The following is a 24,671-nucleotide window of genomic DNA, read 5'->3' as shown; positions in this document are numbered from 1 at the left end:
TTTGCTTTGCTCCATTTCTCTTATTAGCACACAGTTAAAACACACACACACACACACAGTAGGATCCCTAAGCATGAAAGAAAGCAGAGGCTTTGGGAAAATTAGCTTATTGTTTATTGGTATTACAGTAAGTCTATATTATAAGAATTATAAATGTATAAATTATAAATGCTTGTCATCAAAATTAAAGAGATGGGCTTGTCGGTGAAAGATTTTAGCACGGCTGACGTTAACTAGCTTGCAAACTCTTTGCTATCATTCTCTAGGTGATTTTGTGTGGTGCAATTAGCTGTAGCTGCGGGTGACACCTGTACCTGGACCGAGCATGCCAGCCAATCAGAATCACTAGCACGATTCCTCATGACGTAAGCACTGGAGGAGCAGAGAGCGGTGGGCGGGGCTTATCCAGATCCAGAGTTGTAGGAATCACTAGGTCGGCAAGTGATGAGATGTGACAGACTCTTCCTGCTAAAAGTAAGTACAAACCTCGTTGTTTGGAGACTAGTTTAAAAAAAAGGACAAACAGGCATCGTTAAAACCTTTTGTTCTGCCATATAAAGGCATTAATACTATTCAGTCATGACTGTCCGACTGTAAAAAAAACCGGTGTGTGCATCCTGTTTGTCCTATGCATATATATGTATATAAATGATAATTATCAGTCTTATAAATACAGCTTGATTTGCACAGTTAAATATATTCAGATCGTATTGCTTAATCTACCATTTTAAGTTCAGGTCTTGGTTAGATCCAGGCTGGAGAAAAGAAAGAAAAAACGTCCTTTGTAGTTTGTATTGAAGTGCTGGATGCAGCTGCTGTTAACATATCAGAGAGTGGCGATTTACACCAGCTTTAACCAGGTATCCTGATTTGATGGCGCACCTGTTCTCAGCTTAAAGTAGCTAGTCTATATCCAGGCAGACATTTATATTTATATCATTATCCCCGTCATTATTTCCTGAAGTTTACACATTATTATAACAGGCACATTAGAAATGGCATGGAGACGAACGCAATGATATATATTTTTTTTCCGCACAGAGGACAGTTTTAAGCCTTTTTTGTATGACCACATGAAAACTGTAGATGGAAACAACTTACTGTCATCTATTTGTTTGTCAGCAAAATCAGGATTGAAAAAAAAAAGCTCTAGATAGTCTGTATTTTTGCTTTGTACATATAAGGGCCCCTCATATGTAATTCTAGAAACAACAAACACAACATAAAAAAATAATAATAAACACAATCAGTCTTTGCTAGTTGATTACTGAAGTATATATTTGTATTGGAGCATTTATTTTCGCACCAGAGACAGAGGTTTTGCTTGTTTAATAAAAGTAATTAATTTAGTCTTTATTGATATTTTAATTTTTCTTTCATAGGGAAGATGCTTTCAAAGAAAATTACAAGCTACAGACTACAAACCCTTTACAAAAATAAGCTTGTTGGAAAACAGGTTTTTTTTTTTTTGTTCTTAAAATTTCTTTAAGAACATTTAACTATTTCTTGTTCAATTAAAAATATTTTTAGCCAAAATCATGAAAAACAGGATTACAGCAAAATTCTTTTTTATTAGGATTAAGAATAAATATGTAATATTTCATGAATGCAGGTCATCTACAAACATCAATTTTTGTTTTGGAATATAGAAACAAAACCCTGAATACTAGAACAAATGAAAATAAATAAATAAATAGTTTTCTGTCAATTTTTTTTTTTTGAGTTCTTATTTGTCTTACAATTTTAAAAGAAAATTCATGTTATAGTTGTGATTTATTTGAAAAATAATTGACGTGAGGAAAACATTTTTGCCTGTAGTGTCATGTTTTTAGCTGTCGATTATATCTGAAGTCCTGCATATTTGTTAATTCCTTTTAATATTCATTTGATCTGTTAGATCCCATAGATTCTGCAGATTATGGTTCATTTTCTCATGTATCTCTTACTTTGGCTAATTGAGGTGAAGATGTTTGTCACCAGTGCTTAATTAACAGACACTTTCAGGACATATGAGAACTGTAAGAGAAGATTTTCACACTAGGGAGTTTTCTATGTAAATGTGTTCAAACTATATCCAATTACACTTTATTCTAGACATATGTGAAATTTTAAACTAGCCTGCAGCAGATACCAAATACAAAGAATTACTTGTATGTTAGGAAGTGGCATTTTGATATAGCAACTGCTGAACCACATCTGCGAGTTTAATAGTTTGTCTTATTTTGAAATTCACCAAACATATTAACATATAACTCGATGTGACTGATCTGTCGGTTTCATCTAGAGATTAATCAACTATAGTTTAACAATATCACAAAAATGTCTTTTGTGTCGATGTAATGATTTTTGTTGTTAAATAGGCATTATCGTGGTTATTTGGGTCTAAGCTACGTCTTTAAGATGACAGAGCTACTGGTCATGCTTTGTATATGAGAAATATGAAGTGATATGCGTCTTGACCTTCTAAGCTTCAGACATACTGTTATTTTTATCTTCAGACAGTATGGCTCCACGAATGTCCTTTCCGGTCTTGTTTTCTGAGTCAGCAAAATGAAAATATATTACATACTGTATGGGTCATATGATTTTGTATTTGTATCACTTGCATTCTTGGGCCTGTTCATTAAAATGGTTTCAGTTCACATTTAGGCAACTCATGATTTTACTAATCACCATCACTGGTCACTTCATTAGTTTATGCCCTCTTGCCCTTGAAGTGCCCTCGAACTCATTTTGTTCATTCTAACCCTCCAGAGATGCGTTCATTTTGATATTCCACTGTTGTGATATACAGGACATTTGTTAACCCAGAGCTGTCACTTCGGTGTAAATTTTGCCACTTCTGACATTTTGATTATTTGCTTTGAGCAAGTGAACATTCAGAGTGTTCGCAGGAATGATGTCATGGAAAGATGTCATACTGATATTATTCAAGGAAAAAAGCTTGAATCTATTCAAAATCTGTAAACATTTAATATATTGGTCTAAGAAAATATTGATTTTTTTTTGTATTAAGATGTTTCTGCCTAAAATTATTATAATGTCTCTAATCATTTTTATTTTAGATTTTCCTATAGATTTAATAATAAAATTTTATTGCTATCTTCTAAATAGCTCTTAATTTAATTCATTAAGTCATTGATATTTCTATCGATTACATTTTCTCTGTAATCAGTAGCCTTTAATATATATTACAAAATGTCCAATCACACTTCTTAGTAATACCTCAAGCAAAACAAATTGTGCAAGGAGTGGAAACTCATGTGCTGTAAGCAGTTGCCTGGCTACTCCAGTGTAACTCATCCATGAGCAAATGAACAACCGACTATGACCAAGTGTCTGCATGCGAGTATAAGAGTATACATTATGTATTCCATAATATACTCTGCAACTCCCCTGCGGTGTTCACTGTAGTTCTGCAACTCTCTACAGCCACAGATTGACTAATTAGATTAACCAAGAGGCTTTCCTGAGGTAATCATTTAGCGATCCTCTTCCTATGATGAACACTGTGCCTCTCACAACAGCATACTGAAGGTCAACTGATTTTCATTAAAGGAATGGAATATATCTTGGGTGTATTTATGGTGTTTCACGGTTCTCATGAGAAGTGCTAATAAGTCAGCTTTTAGCAACAAAGGCTTGTCTTCAGAGGTGTTGGGAGCTGCTCACAGCTTAGCTGTAATCTTTCCTCGTCGTTGCTTCAGGAATGGATTTGAAGCTACTATGTGAGTACAACGTGTACAGTGTACCATTTTCTTTAAAGAGGCCTAATCAGGTTTGACTGCATAATACATGTCCAAAATTCCAGGTAAATCTAGTGAGCGTGGATCATATAGTTTTTTTTTTTTATAGTTAAGAGCAAAATGTGTGAATGCTGTGATGAGATGTAGGTGAAGTTCTGTATCAGTAGTGTCCTTCTTAACCTCAGCACTATTATATAATTGTGTGGATCATAATCTTCTCTCCACATCACATTTGTTCACCTATTAATGTATCGCAACACATAGAGGTCTGTGACTTTTGCTTAGTTTAAAGTAGGACTTGTGAATCCATTTTGCATATATTGCCTATAGCTGGTTGTCTTGTTTTATGTAACAGAACTAAATTTATCCCTTCCTTCTTAAACGGTCCCGGCAGATCTTGCCTCCGAAGCACTGCCGGAAAAAAACAACTGTCACTTCACACACTTGTTCATGTCTTCCATAAAGATAGGAGACATACTATTGGTATGATTCCCTCATTGATTAATCGTAGTGTCATCTGATTTGGCATTTATGACAGAAGAACTGTGACCTGACTGGTGCTCAAGGAAGTTTACCAGCTGTCAGATGTTATTATTTGAGTTCTAGTGGCTGTGTAGTAGAATTTAAAATGACACTGAGTTTAGATCTTGCAGATCTTTTAGTTTAGACCTTTGTTAGATCTGAGCCAGAGCTCTGAAATAGTCCTGATTTTCATAATGGTTCTTTTCCTCTCTTTCAGATGTAGCGCAGTGTGGATCTAAACAGCTTGTATCTTCACTGGCCCTTATTAATCCAAGATGAGAAAGCATACACAGTTGCATCGAATGGACATAGCTGTTTATATGCTTTCAGTTTTGGGAACTTGTTTTCTGCTCTCCTGAGTCATTAGTGGTTTATGGGTAATTCTGGGTTTTACCGCTGAATACTTGCTTGGTGTGCTTCAGATGAGACATGGCCCGAAACTCTCGCCGTGGTTCCAAGTACAAGGCAGATGCCAACCATGATGCTGATTTTGGCTGCACGCTTCAAGAGCTTCGGTCGCTCATGGAACTCAGAGGAACCGAAGGATTACAGAGAATCCAAGAGTGTTATGGGGACGTCCAAGGAATCTGCTCCAGGTTAAAATCGTCACCCACAGATGGTAATTCAATATGAGCTATTTTTGTGTTCAGTAATTCAGGTGTGGTTGTTGCTTCGCTGCTGTTTATATAGTCATTACAGTAGGAGGTTTAGGTCACATGTTCCATGATCTCTGATGGATCCGATACTTGAGCAGCTGAGGGAGACCTTTTATACCTCTGCACTGTTTCTGGATGGCGTACAAAAATTTTGCAGCGAGCTTATCATGTTTAATATGGAGAATTCACTTGTGGTTTTCTGCTTATCGCTGATTAAATTAGAAAGCCGTTAAACGTAATAAGTCTTTCCTAACTCAATAAGTGTACTTTTAAATTACTGTAAATATTTGCTTTCACATACTTTGTAAAATCTGATGTAGGGACTCCTATACTACCTATGATCTACTGATATCTGCCATGTTCAACCCATGTCTGTTATTTCAGGCCAGATTAATTTAGTAATAATTTATACTTGCTTAGTGATGTGTGGTGGTTAAACAAATGGCACATGGAAGAACTGCTCGGCTAACTCGTTTACTGCTGCCATTGCTGGATGAAAAAAAAACACTTCTAGAAATAAAAGATAGTGTATTGTCAGGTGCTTTGTAGAAACTATAAGTAAGACAAAAGCAGAATATTTGGTTTTAATTCACTTATGCACTCTCGCCTTTAAATTGAGAGTACTAGAGCGGTTTGTTAATTCAGCTCCATATGTGACACACACTCTTGTTGATTTTGTTGCTGCTGTGACATGTGAATTGTTAACCCAGATCTGTCACTATGTTGGAAATGTTGCTGCTGACATTTTGATGATTTGCTCAGGGCCAGTGAACAGTGGACACCACGGGTAACCCTTTGAACCATGTACTTTAAAGCTAAAATTGCTCATGCATATATAAAAATATGATCGGAATCTAACCACGTTATTCGAAAGGTTTGTCTTTGATATGTGCTGTATTTTTCAAAAAGAAATCGACTCCATATTTCAATTATTCTTATTTTGCGCATGATAATTGCCCTTTATTCTGAGTAGGCATTGTGACGGCAACATTGGTGTTTATCCTGTGAGCTGGCACATTGTCCTGCTTTGTGCCATAGCATGCTAGTGACAGGTGGGAGCAGATCGATTTTCTGCATGTAATCCCACTCAGCGTAAACCACATAGCAAAATCCTCAGTGCTCCGTTTCTAACTAATCTCCCAGACTGTTACACTCTTCTACTCTTTTGCTTTTGTCCTTGTCGGCATTTTATGTGAAAGTACAGGGGCGTTGAAGTATTTTAAAAATGTGAGAAGAAAAATAACAATGCACATGGTGTTCTAGCTTTTTATGTATGGCTGTATTTGTCCTGTTAAAGTTTTTAAAAAATTCTAAAAAAAATTTATCTGCTGCACATTTTAAATGCCTGTATGTTAAACCGAGTAAGTTTTATCGTGTGGCATAATATAGGCGAAAATATGAGCTCCTCAGTTTTCTTTCTCTGTAATCTGATCTAATATGGTTCTGGCTCTGTAATAAATGTTTTTTTTTTTCATTTCTTGCTTTTTTAATGTAAAAATTGAAGAAAATAATCTGTGCTTATGAAATAGTGAATAGATGACTAGACTAGATGGGACTATGTTTTGTTATGCTTCACTTATTTTTCATGTTATCATGTTATCATTGGGTTATTGGGTTATCATGTTATCATTTCAGTTATTCTATAAAATTCAGTATCTGATCTTTTCTGTGCACTCACTGTTTAGTTTGGGGTTAAATACAGTTGAAAATGATCATAATTGTACTATTATTCAGCTTGCATCCAAATTGTTGTCACTGCATTAATCCAATGTGGTTTTATGGTGCATTTTTGTAAATTATGTTACAGAATGTCTTTTTTTCCCCTATTCATTTCTAGGGCTGAGTTTAGATGCTGACGATCTTGCAAGAAGAAAAGAAGAATTTGGAAAAAATTTCATACCTCCGAAAAAGCCCAAAACATTCCTTCAGTTGGTGTGGGAAGCACTGCAGGATGTGACACTGATTATTTTGGAAGTTGCAGCCATGATATCCTTAGGCCTTTCCTTCTATAGACCTCCAGATGCTGAAAGAGAAAGTGAGGGCTTTAGGCATTTTAAACACATCAGAACTATATCATTGCATTAACCACCTGTACAAATTTGAGGTTTAATTTAGGCTATATCACTATTCTGTTAGGCTGCTTTAAAGATATTGCCTCACATTACAGACTGAAAGACAAGACTAACAAAACATTTTGTAAAACTGTATTGCCTGAAAACATCTGAATGAAGTTTATTCTTAAATTATAGTCAAGTCCCCTTACATTTTAGACACTCTTGTGAAAATCTGTGCATTTTCATGTGCTTTGGCATAGAAGTACATTGTTACTCAGTAAATAGCAGTTTGCATGCTCCGCGGCTTTGCCCCGGGCTAACTGTGTTGTCTGTGGTAGACTGTGGAAGAGCTGCAGGAGGAGTGGAGGATGACACTGAAGCAGATACAGGATGGATAGAGGGTGCTGCCATCCTTTTATCCGTCGTCTGCGTGGTTCTCGTCACTGCCTTTAATGACTGGAGCAAAGAAAAGCAGTTTCGCGGCTTGCAGAATCGCATCGAACAAGAGCAAAAGTTCACAGTGATAAGAGGAGGCCAAGTCATTCAGATTCCTGTGGTTGAGATTGTCGTCGGAGACATCGCTCAAGTAAAATACGGTAAAATGTTTCTTTATATCTCAGTATTGTGCCTCCGTGACGTTTGCTTTATGTAAGTTTGTCTAGCCTCTCTTTCCCCTCCTTCTGTTTTGGCTGATTGAAAGCTTATATTTTGGTTTGTTAAGTAAAGCTTCTGTATGTTTTGTCTGAGGCCTGACCATCTGGCTTCTGCTGTGTGGCTTCAGGTGACCTCCTTCCTGCTGACGGCATTCTAATCCAAGGAAATGATCTAAAAATTGACGAAAGCTCTCTCACTGGAGAGTCGGACCATGTGAGAAAGACACTGGACAAAGATCCCATTCTACTCTCAGGTTTTGAATCATTAGAATTTAGCCATTTTCTTCAGACAGAGGAAAGAAAATTTGTTCAATTACAAAATTGCACATGCGTCAGCAGTACAACTGGAAATGCATTACTACTTTAATAGTACATACCTAAATAAAAGGCTGATTCACATCAGATGTACATGAATCTCAGAATATATGTAGATGCTTTATCACTCACTATCTGATAACTTGGAGGAAAATGTTCAAAACCAATTAATACATGCTATCTTTCTTTAATGTTCTGTAACCGCTATCTTATTCCTTCAGGCACTCATGTTATGGAAGGATCGGGAAGGATGTTGGTCACCGCAGTGGGCTTGAATTCTCAGACTGGTATCATCTTCACCCTCCTCGGTGCAGGAGATGATGAAGGAGAGGATGAAAAAGAAGAAAAGGAGAGGAAGAAAAAGAAGAAGGAGGAAAAGAAGAAAGAAAAAGATAGGAAAAAGAAGGAGAGAAAAGAAAAGAAGGACCAAAAACGTAAGACTTTAGACATTTATTAAGTAGGCTGCTAAGATATTAGACATGAAATATTCACTTGTCTACGTCAAATGTGCAAATAAGTAAAATGACTTACTGTGTACGTACTGCATGGTCAAGGGTGAATACCTATTGTCCTGTGTGCTTAGTTAAAAAGTTCATTTGGTTTATCAACTACTTACTTACACTGCATGTGACTCCATTCACTTGCCCTTCCAGGGGACAGTTTGACTTTGGTTTGTTAATACTGTAAGTAATATATAACCACAGATAAATACACTACAGTATATGACCAAACATCTGTGGACACCTGACCATTGCAGTCATTCCAATTCCATATTTATCCCTCTTTGCTATTATAATACTCGTATAATAACACTCTTATGGGAAGGCTTTGGAGCATGTCTGTGGGGATTTGCCCATTCAGCCTCAAGAACATTAGCAAGTTCAGGCTCTGATGCTGGATGAGAAGGTCTGGTGTGCAGTAAGCATTTCATCCCAGAGGTGTTCAGTGGGGTTGAGGTCGATGCCTGTGCAGGCCACTCAAGTTCTTCCAGTCCAACCTTGGCAAGCCATGTCTTTATGGACCTCACTTTGATTTCGGTCATGCTGGAAAATGTTTGTACTAGACCACTTAGTTCCAGTGAAGTGGCAACAGTTTGGCAAATTTCCACATATGGTGATGGTAAGGTGTCCACAAACTTTGTGAGCTAGTGTAACTCACTCACAGTGGTCTTCAAAATGTTTTTGTGTGATCCTTAATGACAGCTTTCACCCACAACAGAAGTCACACAAGATGATCAGAGGGAACAGTTTTTCCCTGTATGTGTCCACACACAAATGGCACTAAGCAGCTTATGTCCATTTGCTGTTCTTGAGTGTGGCCTAAAATAATTTATAACTATGATACCACACAATGCACAAAACCTACACAAATCATTTGACAAAATCTGGTGTCGCATTTAATATCTCACGTAAATGTGCATTTTCCCAACAGACAAACAGCAAGATGTATCGGAAAAATACAACGGTAAGACTTTATGGCTTCACGAATCATCTGATGTCATTATGTTACTCTGATTGTTAGTACTGTTTGCCCTAGACATATAGTGCTCCACTGACCACATGTAATTTACCTTTTTTATAGTGATAGTAACAAAGAGCTTACTGATGCTACAACACTGCTTTTTCATCCTACATATAGTGCACAGGCACACACATACAGAGTAAATATGTTAGAAAATATGTGTTGATCTTGTTATCATTTTGCATTGTAATTGATTGTTTGCAATAACTGCATAACTGGTAAGGTGTGAATTTGTCAAATGTAGTTGCATGTACTCAGAACTACTGAACTGAATTATTGTCATATACCTTGGCCAGGTTAGAGTAATCCCTTGTGAAGGATTAAAGAGTGTTAAGCATTACATTATATACAGTATATCTGATGTGATGGTCTGGTGTGATTTTTCATAAGCATAATATATAAGGGTTATTAAAATACTACATACAATGCAAAATATGCATGTAATGTATGTAAATATGTCATGTTACAGATATAAGCTTGATGATGAAATAACCCTATTGAAGGTGACATGTGAACTGACTTCAGTTATGTGCAGTATGTAGCACTAGGTGCAATCAAGGCGAAGATGGCATCTCCTCAGGCTTTGACTGACAAAAATAATCCAATGTTTGACGCACTTGGTACGTGTACTGATGTTCTCACTGCTGCTGGTATTGGCTGTGCAGATAAAGATGGAGTAAGTGCTGAAGGCCAGCTTTTCAGCAGTGAGGATGGGAGAATGGTTGAGGAGAAAAAGAAATCCAGTCTGCCAAAGAAAGAAAAATCTGTACTTCAAGGGAAGCTTACCAAACTAGCCGTGCAAATTGGAAAAGCAGGTCAGAATTGATGTAAAGTGGTGTGTTAATATTTAAGTTATATGTTTATTTGCTGATATTGGAAGATCATTGTATTTTACATTCGCTTCTGAACAGCTGCATGAAAATAATTTACGTTGTATTTTACTCACCAGGCCTTTTCATGTCGGCCATCACAGTAATTATCTTGGTGGTGCTCTTTTTGGTGGACACTTTCTGCATCCAAGGGCTTCCATGGCTTAAAGACTGCACCCCTGTCTACATCCAGTTCTTTGTCAAGTTCTTCATCATTGGAGTTACTGTATTGGTCGTTGCTGTGCCTGAGGGACTTCCTCTCGCTGTTACCATCTCATTAGCGTATTCTGTCAAAGTATGAGTCTACGAGCATGTACATAAACTTTGTTCATACAATGTATAGAAGGGTTAACAATATATCTAAAGGAGCACCTCCACTTAAGATATAGCTACAGGTTTGTGGACATCTGCCTATAATAATCGCATGCTACTGAAAATGTCATTCCAGATGTAGTTCCTCCACTCCACTGGGAAGCATTTCCATTAGACCTCATGCACTGATATCTTGGGGAAAAAAGGCCTTTGGTGCAGTTCTAATTCATCCCAATGGGAAATTTTAATGCTACAGCACACATAGACATCCAATACAATTGTGTGATTTAAATTTTGTGGCAACAGTTATCTCACATATGGGTGTGATGGTCAGGTGTCCACAAACCTTTGACTAGATAGTGTAGCTTTATCAATGCCGTTATGCATTTACTTATATAAGTCCACCAATTAATTCTTTTTGAATGCCAACTTGAAATGATTTACTATGCTTGTCTCTTTATTTGGCTGCGGTGCTCTGCAACTATTCTCTTCATTTTGGTCTTTCAGAAAATGATGAAAGATAACAACTTGGTCAGACACTTGGATGCGTGTGAGACAATGGGCAATGCCACTGCCATCTGCTCAGATAAAACGGGCACATTAACCATGAACAGAATGACTGTGGTGCAGATGTATGTGGGAGACAGACACTATAGGAGGGTGCCTGAACCTGATCTCATTGAAGACAAGATCTTGGATCTGCTGGTCATTGGCATTAGCGTTAACTGTGCATACACTACTAAGATCATGGTAAGAAATCATGACTAGTACAGTAACCTGACTTATTTTCCATTTGTTATCTTGAAAAGTATTAATGCTTAATGTAAAAAGATATATTGTTGTTTTGTGTACTGATGAATAAAATCTACTCTTAATACAAATGTATTTAACTTCAGTGTTACATTGGTTACTGTATGTAATGGGTTATATTTCTGCTTTATTTGTTTATTTGTAGCCACCTGAGAAGGAAGGTGGACTGCCTCGTCAGGTGGGGAACAAAACTGAATGTGCCTTGCTGGGGTTTACGCTTGACTTGGGTAGAGACTACCAAATCATCCGCAAAGAATATCCAGAAGAGAGGCTTTTCAAAGTATACACCTTCAACTCTGTGAGAAAATCCATGAGCACAGTGCTGAAAAATTTTGATGGAAGTTACCGGATGTTCAGCAAAGGAGCCTCTGAAATACTTCTGAAGAAGTAGGTCTGCATTTGAGATATTTTGGACTCAGAACAAGTGTAATTGTTTTGCCAGTACTATGGACCATTTGAACTAAACATTCAGTGTTGCAGTTTATACAACATCTGGGTGTGATAGCATCTGCAGAAGTCTATGTTTTCCATATTAGTACAAACCTTTGGACATATAGTGTAGCTCTATACATGTCATTATTTATTGACTTGTATAAGTCCACAAATGTTTTTAAACGGCAACTTGAAATGTTTCTATGATGCTCTGAAACTGTTGACTCAAGATTCTGTTAGAAACCTAACCTCTCTTTTGACCTATTGGGATATGGTAAACTAACCAATTTATACTGTATGGATAATGAGCACATCACCTAGCATTTGTTCTGTGTTTGCAGGTGTTGTAAAATCTTAACAGCTAGCGGTGAGCCCAAGGTCTTCAAGGCCAGAGATCGAGACGACATGCTGAATAATGTGATTGAGCCCATGGCTTTAGAGGGTTTGAGGACAATCTGCCTGGCCTACAGGGACTTTCCTGTCTCAGAGGGGGAACCAGACTGGGACAATGAGGCTGACATCCTCACTAGCCTCACCTGCATCTGTGTTGTGGGCATTGAAGATCCTGTTCGACCTGAGGTTGGTGTCCTACAATTTTAAATGGACCTGATGAAAATGATCTTATTTCAAACACTGAAAATAACCAACTGTCTTACCCACATGACTCCTTATTACTATTTATATGTATATTGTATTGTTAGCTTCTAACTTGTGGGTGCTTGTACTGTCTTAGGTCCCTGAGGCCATTAAGAAATGTCAGCGAGCAGGAATCACAGTGCGTATGGTCACCGGGGACAACATTAACACTGCCCGCGCTATTGCCAATAAGTGTGGCATCCTTCATCCTGGAGATGATTTTCTGTGCCTTGAGGGCAAAGAATTCAACAGGCGAATACGCAATGAACTAGGAGAGGCAAGTTACCAACAATGTAGATGCATCTATAATCAAGATGTATTAAAAGATTACACCACATTCTATAATTTTTTATGAATTTGTATAAATAAACAATGTGTAAAATTAGAAGAAAAAAATATAAGCTGCTACTGCTTCACTAAGAACTTTGGATATTTATCCAATAAATGCTGCAGTGATTAATAAAATATGTCGTGATTTCAGATTGAACAAGAGCGTATTGACAAAATTTGGCCTAAACTACGCGTGCTAGCAAGATCCTCTCCGACTGATAAGCATACGCTAGTAAAAGGTAAGATTTTGGAACTAGCAAGTTGTATCCTATTTATAGATCTGGATACCCAAGCCAGCAGTATTAATCCTTGTGTAATTTTTACCATTTCAGGTATAATTGATAGTACTGCTGTAGAGCGAAGACAAGTAGTAGCTGTAACAGGAGATGGGACAAATGACGGCCCTGCCTTGAAGAAAGCTGATGTTGGCTTTGCAATGGTATGTACGTTAATTTTATTTGTGAAACAATGCAAAAAGTGGAAAAAAAGAAATGATGCATATGATTTTTTTTTATTTATAGGATGTGAATTAACACGATATATAATTAAAGAAAGAAAATACACTCTGTGATGGATTTTGACACAATGAAAACTTAGATATTTGTCATGTTGATTTGTCATGTTTCTTTAGGGCATTGCAGGAACAGATGTGGCCAAAGAGGCCTCAGACATTATCTTGACAGATGACAACTTCACCAGCATTGTGAAAGCTGTCATGTGGGGGCGAAATGTCTATGACAGCATCTCAAAGTTCCTGCAATTTCAACTGACAGTCAATGTAGTGGCTGTAGTCGTGGCATTCACTGGCGCCTGTATCACACAGGTCAGTGTTTCCTCAAAATAGTCCTCCTCTACTGGAGATATTTTATGTACATGGCAGAGTTCACAGAGTTCCCCCCTCCACAGGACTCTCCACTAAAAGCAGTCCAGATGTTGTGGGTGAACCTGATCATGGACACATTTGCATCACTGGCTCTAGCCACTGAGCCACCTACTGAGGCTTTACTGCTGAGGAAACCCTACGGTCGCAACAAGCCCCTCATCTCCAGAACCATGATGAAAAACATTTTGGGTCATGCTGTATACCAACTCACTATCATCTTTATTCTGTTGTTTGCTGGTAAGAAGTGCATTTTTGAACGGTTAGCAGCCGTTTTACATGTGTGAAAAGTGTATATTAATAAGTAAACTCTTTGTGCAAAAACCGCAACATGAAGTAAAAAATTGAAGCCAAAAATGTGAATCTTCCTTTTGGTAAATCTAAATAATTGTTTGGCTTATGATTTATCCCCAAACAGGTGAGAAGATCTTTGATATTGACAGCGGCAGGAATGCTCCTTTACACGCCCCTCCTTCAGAACACTACACAATTGTCTTTAACACCTTTGTCATGATGCAACTCTTCAACGAGTTCAATGCTCGCAAGATCCATGGCGAGAGGAATGTGTTTGATGGCATTTTCAACAACCTGATCTTCTGTTTCATTGTTTTTGGCACATTTGTTATCCAGGTAAAGTAAGACAGCAGAATTCTAGTAATATCATTTTTTTGGATCACAGCTAGGGTAGGGATTAGGCTTTATGTTTCCTTCTCATTTCTGTCCCCTATTAGGTGATAATAGGGTTGTGTTATCATCATAATTCATTCTTCCACTAATAATTTATACACAAGCGCTCTCTTTTGCAGATTGTGATTGTACAATTTGGTGGAAAGCCCTTCAGCTGCGTTGGACTTAGTATTGAACAGTGGCTTTGGTGTGTCTTTCTTGGCTTTGGATGCCTTATCTGGGGTCAGGTGAGCCTAAAGACACCTTGTCTCTGTATCTTTGTTTCTTTTGTGGATTTTATGGTCCTCATTCTTTGTATTAACAATTCACAGCTGATAACCACCATTCCCACAAGTCGGCTGAAATTCCTGAAGACTGCTGGCCATGGTACCCAGAAGGAGGAGATCCCAGAGGAGGAACTGGAAGAGATGGAGGACCTGGATGAGATCGACCACGCTGAGATGGAACTAAGAAGAGGGCAGGTCCTCTGGTGCAGGGGCCTAAACAGAATCCAGACACAAGTAAGTGACAGCTGTGTCATATAAAACAAAATAACATATTGGGACATATTGCTTGATTTTCTTTCCCAATTTTACTTTCTTTGACTTTCTTTCCAAATCCTTGTATTTTTTTTACCTTTTTTTTTTTTTTTAAACAGATCCGTGTGGTAAATGCCTTCCGGGAAGCATTGTCCCCTTATGAAGGCTTGGAGACTCCAGAATCGCGAAGCTCCATCCACAACTTCATGAGCCACCCAGAGTTCCGCATCGAAGACTCCGATCTGGCCATCCCCCTAATTGATGAAACTGAGTCTGAAGAAGACAGACCAACAAAACGCAGTTTTGTACCATCAGCCATTCCTTCTGGCATATCTTCACCGAACCAGAACAACAATTCTGCCAACAGCAGAACATTTCATCACTACAAGGACTTAACAAAGACTGCCAGCCCTCAAACTCCTGGTAGTCCCATGCACAGTCTGGAGACATCGCTGTGATTACACACATGCTAAAAACCCCACTAAGAGCACATCAATACCAATAATGCTATGACCATGTCAAAAAGAGCACAACCCAGAGGTCAGGTGAATGTGATTTCTTCAGCTAGGATATTTCCTGTTTTTTTCCCTTTGTTGTTGCTAAAATAATTTATTTTAACCAATCACTTCCTGACGTAATAAGGACGTGCCTTTTACTCGTCACTCGAACATTTGATTTCAGTGCAGGGTTAGACAGTAATGTTCTTATCTGGAAACTGACCAATGTCTATTCAAATATTCAGAGGATGGGCACAAGTTTAATGTGATTGGGTAAAAGAAATTTTCTAAAAACAACAAGGTGATGTTGCTAAACAAAATATATGAAGAAATCGTGTTCACAGAGGTGGCAACTGGGTGTTCTTGTAGTTTAAAGGAGATTTTGTCTGTGGGGGTATTTGGTTTGACAATGTAGTTAATTTCTGATCACTTTGTAAATATTTCCATCCCAGAAGATCTATGAAAATAAAAGATTTATGGTTTATGCATTTTCCTTCAGATTATTATACAGTATAGTGATGGACACTGGATTCAGAGTTTGACCCAAATTGCTTATTTCCCCTGCTTTTTTTTTGACACATTTTGATATGTTATAAATTTGTTGTTTATATTGTAATTAAAATGGTCTGTTTACATGCTTTTGGAGAATCTCACCTAGCATGAAATCAGGATACATATAAGGTTTCTACATAGTAGCTGCTGTTTAGTTTAGTGGTGTCTGGAATAAATGAGAGGAAAGAGTTGTCACACGATATGCAATTCAAGCACAAAAACTGTAAAATGAATTACAGTTTTGTAAACTATAGGCTGATAATCAACTGTTATATTCAAGTGATTGAAAGTGTTTGTACACTAACACGTTACCACCTGCCTTTTGATCATTGCATCGATCTTTGTCTCAGGCTTATGTTGGTTGAGTTGTCTCAGCAGCCCTTGGTTATACACACATTCGACACAATGCTGCCAAATTACAGTAGCTGCACTACACATGAACTTGAAGTTATGAGAGTTTTAAATTTAGGATATTCAAGCAATATTTAATGCAGTTTAGACTTTTTTTTTTCTATTGTTACACTGAGATATTCTATACTTCTGAATGATGAGCACACTAAATTTAGTTTTGCCAAATTATCCCATAGGCCCTTTGGGAATATAACAAATTGATGATCTGTTGATGATATTTCTTTAGTGCAGAAGTTTTTCACCTCTTGACCTGAAAATGATGGCTTCTTTTGAGACTTGTAAAAGGCGATAGGTTATGTTCTGTTGTGCTGCACATGCCGTTAGAAAAGGCTCTTTGATTCTGTTCGTTTCACTGTAGTTTCATTCCTGTTTTGGGAATTAATGCTGATCCGACTCTTTATGGATTTCTTTTTTCTATTGTAATATTTGTCAGTTACTTACTGTCTAATTATGAGAAATATAAACTGTGATTGTGGTTCAATTTACATTTTGTAAGTGTGAGTAATGTGTGTCTTTGGCAATAAAAGATGTGTATTTAGTTACAAATGCTACAGTTGACACAGTATTGCAAAAATAAGTTAATTGTTTAGCATTGTTATTGCTTTATTGGCAATATTAGCTCAAGCATTAGCAGGTACATGATGTGTCGGTCTCTTCATGCACGCCGTGATATGTTAAAAGTATATTGTTTTAAAAGATATATTTGCTGCAGGAAACTATTTAACACATTCATTTGCAGAGAACAGACAGAGAGACAGACTATAGGAACAAATTCATTATCTTCTAGGATCCCAACACAGGTCCAGATCTATACCCAGTTTAGTGTTTTCTCTGCTCCCACTTCACCTGATTCACTTAATCAGCTAGTTAACAACTATCTGAGTAAATTACAGCAATGGAAAACGTTAAAGTGTTCAGGACAGGGGTATTCTAGGACCGTCAGGGGTTGTAAGTATGTGTATTAATTTGTAATAACGATTTAAAACAATCTTATATCGTCAATAATAACACAGTATGGCCATGTGATGACGCTTTATTTTTGCCCCGCTCTTTTGAATCAGACCTCTAGGTGGCGCTGCTGCAGATCCGACTGCTGATTTTGCAGCTGCAGGTGATTGCAATTTTCGGTAAAAGATTACATTTTCCTACATTTCACCTAACCGGACAAGTACTTGGAGTAATCAAAGCTCATTTCTTTAATGTGTTATAATTGTTTTCATGATTTGAAACGCGTTTAAAATTAGTTTGTTTGGAAATTTTATACCGTCACATGAGTTTGGATTGCTGGCTCAAGACTGTCCGTTAGATACCCGTGACAGTGTGTGTAAGATAAACAAGAACAAAAAGGTTTTATTTATTTATTTAAAAACACAAAGTGTCACTTGAATGCATTTTGTTGGGAAATATTGTGTGTCCAGAGTAAATGACATTAAGGTAAGCAGAGCTTTATATATAATTAGGCCTCTCTGAAGGGCTGAGTGAAAATCGCGGATGAGTGGCGCAGTTATAAAGACGAGCTTCTTTTCAGTTTTAGTCAATTTAGGACTGATGAAAATGTTGTCCATGTCTTAGAATAGTTGAGAGAGTTTATCTGGAAAAAAATATTCCTCCTCAGTACCACGATACAACGTGTTTTTAGGTAATAAATATAAATCAGTATTTCTGCTTAAAATTGTATTTAGTACATGTTTGGTGATTCTGACCTCTTACTGTATATTTATATTGCATGTATTAAAAAGTTTGCCAGTAATTTATCTTCTTCTAGCAAAGAAATACTTTTTAAAAAAGTTGTACAAAGTTGTAGGCAATTTGAGGGTCAAGTTGTAGGTATACATTTTTCCCCTGCAATACCAAATTTGACCGCTGGGAGGCAGTATTGTTAAACTCGTGTAAATTTGAACATCTTTTTAAAATCCCTACATATTATTTGTAATGTGTTGGTTGCTGCAATCGAAGGATTTTAATCCAGTTTAAATGTTTGTCTTGGAAACTTACTTTCTGACTAAATTGTGAGTTTGTAGTGTGGAGGATTGTGTGTGCTCGCATCTGATAGGACTGTGTGTGTGTGTGTGTGCGCGCGCGTTCTTTATCGTTTCCCTTTTGTTTCATTGTTAAATGCCGCTTAAATCACTATTTTCTCCGCTAATTTTAGTATGAATATGTTCAGCATGATTTCTACTGGTTTATTATAGAATATTAAGCGAGAACGGTATTTTCCGTCCTCGGGTTTACAGTTCTGTAGAATGGCACCGTTTGTTGTTGGCTGTTCTCGGTATCGCTTCTCGGCCTTTTGGCTAAGATCAAGTGTAGTATCTGTTCTTATCAGTTTAATATCTGATACGTCCCCTATCCGGGGACCATATATTAAATTGATTTTTGGAGCAGGGAGATGGAATAGGGGCTTGCTCCGTCCACTCCACGCATCGACCCGGTATTGCAGTACCTCCGGGAACGGTGTACCCCTCTCTCTACTGTTAAAGATAGACTGTTTCTGTTTGTTTAGTTATAATGTAAACCAGGTGTATGTTGGTGCTCTCTCTGTGGTTTATTTGTGGAGCTCTGTATCCGAGCTGTTTGTGATCTCCTTATATTCACAGTTCACCACAGAGAAGAGGTTTATAACGGTGTTTATGTAGGGTCAGTGTGTCTGTAGAAGTTACTCTGCTCTTAAACTAACATGTGCTTTTACACCATTAGATCATGGTTTCTCTCTGTAATGAACATCCGACTCTGACTTTTTGATCTTATAAAAGCACCATAAATGCGTATTATTTTCTGTAAAACACGTAGCGTTTACTAAATGTCTTGTCTTAATCATCAAGCGGTGTTTCTCGTGAATTCAAAGGATGCCTGATGTGTCGATAAAATATTCTAAAGTATCAATTATAGTATTTATAGTTAGTAATCTAAAACTCCATTTGTAAGCCTGGGTACAACAAACGGATCATTTACGGCATACGGAACTATCCATCCGGAACTATCTATCGGGAATGTTGTGTCCGGATCACATTACCGGTCGGACACAAACTTCTTGCTTGCTTTTGTTTAAATATTGTGATTTTAGAGTCACTTATAATTGCAAGTTCAAAGCACTTTTCCTGTTCTGTCCTTTCATTTACGTGCTAAAATGAACTGAAGCAGGTTTTCCTGTAGAGAAGTCGTTTTTGTCTTAGATCTAACTCGCCAACTATCCTGCAAACCGAGGGAGGGAGGGGAGGGGGGGGGGTTGGGGCTAACTGTAAAACAACCTTAATAAAATTGTTGAAAATAGTTTAGTTGTTTCCTGCTGCTGATATAGCTTTGTGATATGTAGCAGTATAGCTTTGTGCCCTTTCTTCTGGACTGACTACTTTTTAGTGTAAAGTGTTTTGGTTACAAAAGCATTTTCCTGAACACTGTGGATCTCATTACATATTCAGCAGCAATGCATCATGGGAAGTATTGTACTGTTTAGTGGCTTAGAAAATAATCATCACATTGTTTTATATGTAATAAATGTAGCCTTATTTTTAGCAGCATTTATAGACTGCAGCATTTTAGATTCAGATGTTTGTGTAATGATTAGCTCTGTGTTCTTCGCCATGATGGTAAAGGGTGTGTTTGTTGGTGCAGTCGCTAGCCGAGGGCTCTGCAATTCATACTTACCTGGCAGGGGAGATACCATGATCAAGAAGGTGGTTCACCCAGGGCGAGGCTCAGCCATTGCACTCCGGCTGTGCTGACCCGTGCGAATTCCCCAAATGTGGGAATCTCGACTGCATAATTTCTGGTAGTGGGGGACTGCGTTCGCGCTCTCCCCTGATATTCAGCGTACTAAAGTTAGATACAATGTTATTGCATTTGCTGAAGCTGTACAGGTTCTGCTGAGTATGTTTCTATTCTGACATGGCGTTAAAGCGTGCAGAAGAACCACACCTGGTTTTATGTGGAATAAGACACAGTGGGCTATTAACTGGTGCAATCAAGCATGTTTGTGGGCTGCTTTCAGCTAGTTTGAAAGCTACAATACTGGGAAGACTGGAGCACTGCAATATGCAATAAGAACTGTGTCTGTTTACTGAAAAACCGATAAGTAATTCTACATTGGGAATTCATTATGTACAGCATGGTAGTGCCTGAAGAAACTCGGTTTAGCAGGCAGTCGAATGGTTAAGTGTTAAATGTAACAAGCAAACAAAGTAGTGTACAAGGTCCCACCTGTTTATTTATAATAGTAATAATCTGATAAAGCAAAACTGAACGGCTTTTTCAAGCCAACATAATGAGATTGCTAAATGCAAATCGGTTTGCAGAAACGACAAACTCATAAACCAAACCTATAAAATGGTGAGCAGTAAAATATAATTCTCCCTAACTGAACAATCTCAAATCAAAGTTTTCAACAGTGGCTTAACATTTAACATGTAGCTCTGTAGTTCAGACAGACTTTGTTCTTAGCTCTGTGGTGGTGTTTCGGTTCTGTAGCTATATGTTACGTTCTCTTATGTAACACCAGGGTCCTGGAGAAACATTGTCTCTGAGCTGCAAGCCGTGGGGGTGGGGTTATTGTACTGTTTAGTTGCTTAGAAAATGGTCGATCACACTGTTTTATATGTAATAAATGTAGTTTTATTTTTAGCAGCACGTGTAGACTGCAGTGTTTTAGTCTCAGATGTTTGTGTAATGATTAGTGTTAGGTTCCTCACCATGATGGTAAAGGGTAGTGCAGTCGCTAGCCGAGGGATCTGCAATTCATACTTACCTGGCAGGGGAGATACCATGATCAAGAAGGTGAAGAAATTTCTTGTCTTCCATTGACCTATGAGTAATAAATGTTTTAAGTTTCTTTAATAGAAAACAACCTTTTACAGTACTAGTTATAGATCAACGAACGGAATCAAGATTTCTTGTAGAGTTGTTTTGTTTTGGCTAAAACTGATTAGCAAGCTGTGGGAGTGCAAAGCGAAGGGGCGGGGTTAATGGTAGGCAGGCTTTAAAACACTCTTTAAAACAGTCTTCTTAAAATTCAGTGTTTCTGCTCCCTCTTATTGCTGACTGTAAAAGTGCACTCTTTCTTCTCTACTGACTTTATTTTTTTGCAGCACGTGTAAACTGCAGTGTTTTAGTCTCAGATTATTGTGTAATGATTAGTGTTAGGTTCCTCACCATGATGGTGAAGGGTGTGTTTGGTGGTGCAGTCTCTAGCCGAGGGCTCTGCAATTCATACTTACCTGGCAGGGGAGATACCATGATCAAGACGGTGGTTCACCCAGGGCGAGGCTCAGCCTTTGCACTCCGGTTGTGCTGACCCGTGCGAATTCCCCAAACGTGGGAATCTCGACTGCATAATTTCTGGTAGTGGGGGACTGCGTTCGCGCTCTCCCCTGATATCCACTGTACTAAAGTTAGATACAATTTTGTTGTGTTTGCTGAACCTGTGCAGGTTCTGCTGAGTTTCTTAATGTTGTAACATTGCACTGCCACATGCAGAAGAAGCACATTTGATTTCATTATGAATAAGATACAGCCGGTCATGCTGCGAAAGGACAATGATGCTTACCAGATTTTGAAAACATCCTGAATTTACTACATAGAAATTACTAATTCATTAATGTAAAATGCGATGCTAGTGGTTTCCCAGTGGTTGTGTGTGGTAGCTGTTGCAAACAAGCAGGTTTGTTTTAAGCTGGTTTGAAAGCTGCAATACTAAGCGGAATGCTTAGTCTCCTTTGTCTAAGTCTGGGATCTTGTATCATGATCAAATTCAAATTGAAATTTTATTCATCACATACGAAATCATACACAGTATGACATGTAGTGAAATGCTTTTTACGACTGTCCTACATTAAAGAAAGAAAAGAGTAAAAATTAGTGTGTGGAAATGAAAAATAAAGGGATATAGTTAAAAATATAGAGAGAAAAATAGGTAAAATTAAACGTAGAAATCAAAGACAAAATAATTGTGAAAAACCAATAGTTATCGGCTATGCATATGCGTGTGTGTGTGTATATACATGTATATATAATATAAATATAAACAGTAAATATAATATAAAAGTATAAAATAAAAATTAAAAAAATGTAATATAATATATTCTATATATAAAAATAAAATAATATATAAATAAATGTGTAAACTCTATAATATATAGAAAGATAGATTGGGATTTATATTTTAATAATAAATTTATTTCATTGTCTGCCATCAACCTTAATTAAACTTAATTCAACTATTGAAAGTAATTAAGAATAAAAAGTCATAAAATTGAAAGTATTGACAGTTTACACAATGAGATGCAACTGTGTTCTTGTAGATGTGTAGTTTCAATATAAAACAATAACAAACACGTACACCTAAAAAGAAACAAGCTCATTATTTGAATATCCTGTCTGATCACCATTATGACTGTTTATGTATTCAGGTCACGTGACCGTGAAAGCACACAGCTAAAGAAAGACGTGTCGGACATTTCACAAAAAAGCACAACGTTTGATACTCAGTTAGATAGTTGAAAATATTAAATCAATAAACAAAGCTATAGCCTACTGAAATACACTTTTAAAACAACAGCAGCAGCCTGATGATGATGAGCTTTAATGCTGACTGTTTTCTTATTACATGGTGTCCAGAAACTAAAAAAAGCAGGGCCAACACCAAACAGTTGAGCCAAGATATAAAGACTATGATGGGGGAAGAAGCCTCTTTAAGAAGTGTCTGTTTACTGAAAAACCGATAAGTAATTCTATGTTGGAAATTCATTATGTACAGCATGGTGGTGCCTGAAGAAACCCGGTTTAGCAGGCAGTCGAATGGTTAAGTGGTAAATGTAACAAGCAAACAAATAAAGTAGTGTCCAAGGTCCCACCTGTTTATTTATAATAGTAATAATCTGATAAAGCAAAACTGAACGGCTTTTTCAAGCCAACATAATGAGATTGCTAAATGAAAATCGGTTTGCAGAAACTCATAAACCAAACCTATAAAATGGTGAGCAGTAAAATATAATTCTCCCTAACTGAACAAAATCTTACTTAAATCTTAAATCTTAAAAATACTTCTGAATGATGAGCACACTAAATTTAGTTTTACCAAATTATCCCATAGGCCCTTTGGGAATATAACAAATTGATGATCTGTTGACGATATTTCTTTAGTGCAGAAGTTTTTCACCTCTTGACCTGAAAATGATGGCTTCTTTTGAGACTTGTAAAAGGCGATAAGTTATGTTCTGTTGTGCTGCACATGCCGTTAGAAAAGGCTCTTTGATTCTGTTCGTTTCACTGTAGTTTCATTCCTGTTTTGGGAATTAATGCTGATCCGACTCTTTATGGATTTCATTTTTCTATTGTAATATTTGTCAGTTACTTACTGTCTAATTATGAGAAATATGAACTGTGATTCTGGTTCAATTTACATTTTGTAAGTGTGAGTAATGTGTGTCTTTGGCAATAAAAGATGTGTATTTAGTTACAAATGCTACAGTTACACAGTATTGCAAAAATAAGTTAATTGTTTAGCATTGTTATTGCTTTATTGGCAATATTAGCTCAAGCATTAGCAGGTACATGATGTGTCGGTCTCTTCATACACACCGTGATATGTTATCAGTATATTGTTTTAAAAGATATATTTGCTGCAGGAAACTATTTAACACATTCATTTGCAGAGAACAGACAGAGAGACAGACTATAGGAACAAATTCATTATCTTCTAGGATCCCAACACAGGTCCAGAACTATACCCAGTTTAGTGTTTTCTCTGCTCCCACTTCACCTGATTCACTTAATCAGCTAGTTAACAACTATCTGAGTAAATTACAGCAATGGAAAACGTTAAAGTGTTCGGGACAGGGGTATTCTAGGACCGTCAGGGGTTGTAAGTATGTGTATTAATTTGTAATAACGATTCAAAACAATCTTATATCGTCAATAATAACACAGTATGGCCATGTGATGACGCTTTATTTTTGCCCCGCTCTTTTGAATCAGACCTCTAGGTGGCGCTGCTGCAGATCTGACTGCTGATTTTGCAGCTGCAGGTGATTGCAATTTTCGGTAAAAGATTACATTTTCCTACATTTCACCTAACCGGACAAGTACTTGGAGTAATTAAAGCTCATTTCTTTAATGTGTTATAATTGTTTTCATGATTTGAAACGCGTTTAAAATTAGTTTGTTTGGAAATTTTATACCGTCACATGAGTTTGGATTGCTGGCTCAAGACTGTCCGTTAGATACCCGTGACAGTGTGTGTAAGATAAACAAGAACAAAAAGGTTTTATTTATTTATT

The 24,671-nt window shown here is 37.3% G+C and overlaps 1 protein-coding gene and 3 non-coding genes across 5 annotated transcripts; all 4 read left to right on the top strand.

Annotated features, from left to right (window-relative positions):
* Positions 1–416: 416 nt before the first annotated feature.
* On the top strand, positions 417–16,883 carry atp2b1b (ATPase plasma membrane Ca2+ transporting 1b). 2 transcript variants are annotated; one of them, XM_058396270.1, is made up of 21 exons: positions 417–474; positions 4,486–4,887; positions 6,762–6,959; positions 7,317–7,574; positions 7,760–7,885; positions 8,168–8,380; positions 9,378–9,410; positions 10,133–10,282; positions 10,417–10,631; positions 11,156–11,398; positions 11,604–11,845; positions 12,232–12,469; positions 12,624–12,803; positions 13,008–13,095; positions 13,189–13,295; positions 13,488–13,679; positions 13,763–13,976; positions 14,155–14,366; positions 14,543–14,650; positions 14,735–14,923; positions 15,061–16,883. In XM_058396270.1, exons 2-21 carry the CDS (start codon positions 4,698–4,700, stop codon positions 15,397–15,399), a joined length of 3,735 nt encoding a protein of 1,244 aa, XP_058252253.1. In that variant the 5' UTR covers positions 417–474; positions 4,486–4,697; the 3' UTR covers positions 15,400–16,883. The 2 variants fall into 2 exon arrangements, with proteins under 2 accessions (XP_058252253.1, XP_058252254.1); XM_058396271.1 differs by lacking the exon at positions 417–474 and adding an exon at positions 3,497–3,728.
* Positions 16,884–18,675: 1,792 nt separating this feature from the next.
* On the top strand, positions 18,676–18,866 carry LOC131358582 (U2 spliceosomal RNA). Its single transcript, XR_009205531.1, has one exon. It is a non-coding gene; the product is annotated as a U2 spliceosomal RNA (small nuclear RNA).
* A 1,172-nt stretch (positions 18,867–20,038) lies between these two features.
* LOC131358526 (U1 spliceosomal RNA) lies at positions 20,039–20,202 on the top strand. Its single transcript, XR_009205477.1, has one exon. It is a non-coding gene; the product is annotated as a U1 spliceosomal RNA (small nuclear RNA).
* Positions 20,203–21,603: 1,401 nt separating this feature from the next.
* LOC131358547 (U1 spliceosomal RNA) lies at positions 21,604–21,767 on the top strand. Its single transcript, XR_009205498.1, has one exon. It is a non-coding gene; the product is annotated as a U1 spliceosomal RNA (small nuclear RNA).
* The last annotated feature ends 2,904 nt before the right edge of the window (positions 21,768–24,671 follow it).

This window comes from Hemibagrus wyckioides, linkage group LG08 (genome assembly GCF_019097595.1).
Source record: "Hemibagrus wyckioides isolate EC202008001 linkage group LG08, SWU_Hwy_1.0, whole genome shotgun sequence".
In the NCBI taxonomy this organism is placed as follows: domain Eukaryota; kingdom Metazoa; phylum Chordata; class Actinopteri; order Siluriformes; family Bagridae; genus Hemibagrus; species Hemibagrus wyckioides.
This window is presented reverse-complemented; position numbering and strand designations above follow the sequence as displayed.